Source organism: Thunnus albacares, chromosome 11 (assembly GCF_914725855.1).
Source record: "Thunnus albacares chromosome 11, fThuAlb1.1, whole genome shotgun sequence".
In the NCBI taxonomy this organism is placed as follows: domain Eukaryota; kingdom Metazoa; phylum Chordata; class Actinopteri; order Scombriformes; family Scombridae; genus Thunnus; species Thunnus albacares.
In genome coordinates, this window is record NC_058116.1 from 2631818 (window position 1) to 2637817 (window position 6000).

General features: G+C 41.3%; 1 protein-coding gene across 1 annotated transcript in view; it reads right to left on the minus strand.

Moving 5' to 3' along the window:
• Positions 1–1359, minus strand: part of klf7b (Kruppel-like factor 7b) — a 73947-nt gene extending 72588 nt beyond the window's left edge. The window contains exon 1 of the mRNA XM_044366205.1: positions 872–1359. Within this exon, the coding sequence (XP_044222140.1) occupies positions 872–973 (102 nt within the window). The 5' untranslated portion in view covers positions 974–1359. The remainder of the gene's footprint in view (positions 1–871) is intronic.
• Positions 1360–6000: the final 4641 nt, after the last annotated feature.

A 6000-nucleotide genomic window follows, 5' to 3' on the forward strand; every position in this document is an offset into this window, starting at 1 on the left:
TCAGACTGTAAAACATAAATGAATCCACTTTCAACTTCAATCAGCTGGCACTCAAAATCTGAACTGCCAATTAAATACATGACCAGCATCAGGTCTAACTGATGCAAACGAACAGGACAAAACTGACAAAATCCCATTTATAAAACCTGCAACATTACAGTCAATATGCTTGACATATAAGCCACTTGTAGTGATAAAGGAGCTGAATTTGATCCTCAACAGACCAAAGTAAAGTCCCAAATGTTGCTTCATCTCTGGCTGGTGAAATCTTGTATCCCCCCCCCCCCCCCAAATCTTGTATAACCTACTCAACTTTTAAAGACAAGCTATAAGAAAAGCAACATTTTCAGCCCGACCACCCTCCTTTTAGAGTTTCATCCAACAGCAGTTGCAGTCGTTTAGGGATTGGTGAATTTTCTCTGCGGCCATAAGAACATCTCATCCCTCTTAGGTTTTAGGTAAAAATGGTCGTGGGGGATTTCACGGGACAACAGCGCTCCTGCTTTTACATTTATGATGAAAGAGTAAATTAACCCTTAAGGTACATTTAAGGAATCATTGGTTTATAGTAAAGGGCGTGTGCGTAATTTTAAAGAAAATGCCCCCCCACACCTCCCTCTCCCTCTCTCTTTCTCTGCGTGTGTGTGTGTGTGTGTGTGTGTGTTTTCTCCTGTCAGCGGACCTCGCCGTGCTCCATGTGAGCGAAAAAAAAAAAAAAGACGCAACTACACGGGGCTGCTGCTGCCGCTCCGGAGCGCTCCACTGATGCAAAACACTAAAAGCACACACAGAAAACATCACCTAGCGCACACATGATATTTATTCCCAGTTTTTGACCCCGGAAAAGAAGAGAAAACGCATCATCTCTGACCTGCTGCCAGTTCTCCTCCAGGGAAGGCATCGCGGAGAAATAACCAGTGTCATGCACGAGTTGGAGTTCCTGGAAAATACTGTAATTCGCCAACACATCCATGCTTGATGCAAAAAACAGAAGTCGGTAAAGAAGTACGGAATCCAAACGATAAAAACGCACTTCTTCTATCCTCTTCTCAGACTTGACAAATTTAAAAAAAACAAATGCTGGGGGGTGGGGGGGGAAACCCAGCTGGTGCAGATGAGCGCACCTGAGCACTTTAATAAAAAAAAGAAAAAAAGGTAACAGGAAAGAAAGAGTTGATTATTTTATCTTTGTCAATGCAATCCCCTCTCCTCTCTGCTCGCTCTGTCACGCCTCTCTCCTCAGTTCGGGATCGGGGGTGCCAGATCTATTTCCGCATTGCCAGATTGCCAATCTCCGTACAAGCTGCCAGGTTGCCAGGTTCGCTCCTCCAAGCAGCAGACTGGACCCCGCTGCAATCCAGGCGACCGGCGCGAGAGGGGAGGAAGGCGGGGGAGGAGCCACCTGTCAATCAATTTCATGCGTGACCTAATAAGGTAAATAGGGTTGATGATGTCACTGGCGTCCAATTAAGGAGGCGCTGAGACTGAGCTTGAGGGCGGAGCTTTGAGAGAAGCATAGACGCTATTGGCTCCGGGAGGCTGTCAGTCCGGCCCTACATGGCAGTGAGGGGGTGAGTTATTTTTAGAGGCCTATATAAAAGCAGCAGCATTCCTACCTCAGTCATTACAGTCTGCACAGCCAGAGAGGAGAGGAGAGAAACCGCGAGCGATTCTGCGAAGTTGCGACGGCGACAAAACAGACGTAAACAGTGGCATGAGTGTGCGGAGAAAAACCCAGCTGAGCGTCAGCAGCAGCAGCAGCAGTAATATTGATGATATAGTGTGTTGTTTTGGTGAGGTGTGACAGCTTCACGGCAGAGACTCCTCCATGTGGTTAACATGTGGTGATGTGTGCGCAGAGAGCAGGGATGCAGTGAGGGCAGAGCTCCACTCATTCAGTTTTCAAGAGTTTATCCCCCTTTTTTATTTTTGGAGTACAAATAATGATCAACCTTCATCAGCATTTTTACACACTACACACAGTAGGTGTAAAGGCAATATATACTAATGTCAGAACATGATAATAAAAGGTGTACACAAACTTAACATACTTGGGTTCATTATTTGGTACATTTTTGTATATTTTCAGTACAGAAAAAAACATTTTTGTCGTTATGTTTTTATTTAAACATCATGGTGAGTCATGGTTCATGCTATGAAAATATGACGCTTGAAATATTAAATAACATAGTAGGTAAGTGAAGTTTATCCAGCAGTGATGTCACAAGGCTCTGGAGTACATCTGTACATCACTGCAGGAGCTGGAGGTCAAAAACACCATTTTCAAAGAGTGTTAGTCTTGTTTGAAAAAAAAGTAGGCAACTTTAAGGCCTCTAATCAGTGGATATAAATGAACCCTCACACCCAGTGTTCACAGGCTTCAGTTTAAGTGGTTTCACTGCCAAAAAAGTCAGCATCTTCAATTATTTTGTTATTGTGTCCTTGAAATCTCAATTCCTCAAAAAAATGTTCTTGATTGTGATAAAAAAAAATCTGGTAAATATGCTGATTTATGTTGGAAAGAGGTTGAAATAATCTCATTATATTAGCAGGATTTTCTTCATTTAGGACTTTTTATTTTGTATTTTTAGGGCTAAATAAAAGACTAAAAGTCCTTATTATAAATTATATGTAAATGTTGGGTAGAAGGTCTTGATAATGTGGTCATGACAGTTGATTTTTCTCTATGGTCTCTTCTTTAATGATGATCACATGACTGAGTAAACCTAACCCCTCAGGACAGACAGACAGACAGACAGACAGACAGACAGTTCCTGTATAAGGTTTGTTATAGAGAATCATAAACCCTTTTAAGGGATCAGATGGCAGAAATCATTTCTAACAAGCTCTCAAAACATTTGACTTGTACAAAACCTGTGTTGGTGGATTTTTACAAGATGATTGCATCTGTAGCTTTTCTGTCGCTCACTTCCTTCCCTTCTTCACTCTCTTGTTTCCTCTTCTTGTCATCTCCCCATCGTACTGCCCCTTTTCTTCTTTCCTTCCTTTTCCCATTCTCCCCTTCTTATCCACTTTCATCCCTCCTCCTCACACTCTGTTCCTCTGTTCCTACCTTCTCTCTCCTCATCTTCAACTCTTGAAATATTCTCCTCTTCCTTCTCATCTGTCTTTCATCCCTTCTTTATTCTGCTTTCATTGATTCTTTTACCTCTTTATCTTACACTCAATTTCATTTTCTCATCAATTTTCATTCCTTTCTCGGTTCTGTCTTGCTTGCCTCTTTTCTTCTTTGTACAGTTTGCTGTTTACTACAATATTGTAGTTTACTCACTTTTTTCCCAGAAACCTACCTTTACCTCCAACTCTATGAGTCTCTTCTTCTGAGACTATTAGAGTGACAAACTGCAACACACATCCAGCTACTGTTACAGATTACATTAATTGGTTTAATTAAGGGTGCAATAATTAAAGGTCAAAATCTGAAACTCAAATGTGATGTCTCCCACAACACTGGTACAATTTTGACAAACCCCAGAGAACGATGCATTCAGGTACTTTGCCCATATTGCCCCGCATTCTTACTTATTACTTACGCATGTGCACTGAATGGAGACAAAGTCAAAATATTTTTTAAAAATAATTTTAAAAAAATTGTCTTATGTAACACTCACATGTTGTGGAGCCCACACTGAGGATTTTCATGTTATTGACTTAACACATCCATTGTGTCATGTGAACGTTCCTCTCCTTGTCTCTCTCTCTGCTTCTTCTTCTGTGTGTCTTGTCCCTTGGGACAGACTGCTGGTCTCCAAGGACTCCAAGGACCAGATGGCTTCTAGATCGGCTGTTTCAAGACATTTTCCCCATTGATTTTTACAGCTCAGTCTGCCACCGGGGGAAGAGAGGAAGGACGAGAGGAAGGAGGAGGAAGCTGGAATCAGGGAGGAGAGGGAGACAGTGTGAGGAGAAGGGGGAAGGGGGGATCAATACTGACTAACCGATTCAAATGCAACATCTGGTGAGATTCAATATCCCATATAGAAACAGTCGTTCATCTATGACTATCTCCACTACTTTTATTCATCATAATTAATGCTATTATTACTGCTACAAGTAGTAGTCTTAGTACTACAAGTATGAATGTTACTATGGCAACTCCTTCTACTACTTCACCTACTTGTATCAATAATTACTAATATCAGGGTTGAAGCACTACTATTACGCCTCCACCTACTACTACCACCATTACCACTACTTTAATTGACTTTTTTAAAATTCTCTTTTTCTGCTATTACTACCACTATTATTAGTATTATTACTACTACATCATCTACACAAGTACTACTACACGTATTTTATGCGGACTAGCCTACTACTACCGCTACCCCAACTCCTGCAGCAACTAAATACTGCCACTACCTTTAAAAATAATTACCAATACCAGGGTTGTTACACTACTACTACTACTACTACAATTTTTTTTACTATTACTACAACTGCTACCATACCACTCCTACTACCCCTACTACTACTATTACTACTTGCAACACTACTACCACCATTAACACTGCTGTAACTGACTCTCTTTTTCCACTCTGGGTGAAAGCTCTGTTTTGGTGCCGCTGGATCTTAGTGCAGCTTTTGATACTGTAGATCACAGCATCCTGATTGAAATGCATAGGCAGTGCGTGAGTATCTCTGGGAGTGCCCTGGACTGGTTCTCCTCCTATCTCTCAGACAGGAGATTTTCTGTGTCACTTTGTCCCTACATGTCCGAAACTGCTGCTCTTTCCTGTGGTGTGCCCCAGGGTTCCGTCTTGGGTCCTATACTGTTTGCTCTGTATATGCTTCCCTTAAGTCATATTATTAGCAAGTTTAAAGGTATCTCTTATCACTGTTACGCTGATGATATTAAGCTGTATGTCTCTTTTAAACCTAATGAGATAAACTGTTTTGCACAGTTCTCTGGCTGCCATAAAGGACTGGATGGCTAACAACTAACAACTAAACACAGGTAAGACTGAGGTCTTATCTGCCTTTAGTTGTCAGGTTTAGGTTTAGTCAGGTTGTCCAGTGTATTGGGTCCCTTCTCTTCAGCTGTACAGTCTAATCTTAGAAATCTCGGTGTTACATTTGATCAGGGTATACACTTTGAGCAACATATCAAATCGTTAACCCATACATGTTTCTTCCATTTAATAAACTCAGGTCTGTTGTATCATAACATGAGCTAGAGATGATTATTCACACTTCTGTATCATCCCGGCTAGACAACTGCAATTCCCTTTGCACCTGCCTTAGCAAGTTGTCCCTGGACCATCTACAAATGGTCCAGAACGCTGCAGCAAGACTGTTGACCAGGTCCAGCAGAATGACTCACATCACATCCATCTTATCATCTTAACATTGGCTTCCCATCACTTAGGCCTTCTGACCAGGGCTTACTGGTTGCCCTTCACGCTCAACTGAAAACCAAAGGTGATCGTGCCTTTGAAGTGGTGGTTCCAACACTGTGGAACACTCTTCCTTATAGACGTATGATCTGCAGCCTCTGTTGACGCCTTTAAAAAAACAGCTGAGGACTCATTTATGCAAACTGGCCTTTGTCTTGCCTCATGGTGTCTAGTGTTTGTATTCTGTGAGTTTTTAAGGTATGTCGTTGCTTATGTTTTATTGATTGTTTCTTTTATTGTATCTTATAGTGTACTATTTTTATGGTCTTATTTCTTTAACAATTTTACTGTTGTGAAGCACTTTGTGACTTGCTCTGTGAAAGGTACTATATTAAATAAACTTAACTTACTTCTTACTTACTTACTATAACTGCTATCACTACTACAAGAAGATGGTTTGTTACCCAGAACCATGTGAGAAGTCGTCCTTGGAAACTGTTTGGAAAAGGGCACTTTCAAAAAATACTCGGCAGGTGATTGGGTGAACCACCTGTCTATCACTGTCTATCACCGTCTTACCTTGTGAGGCAGCTGGATTCACGAGATCACAAGATCAAAAAATCACATGAGAATCCTCACAGGATAC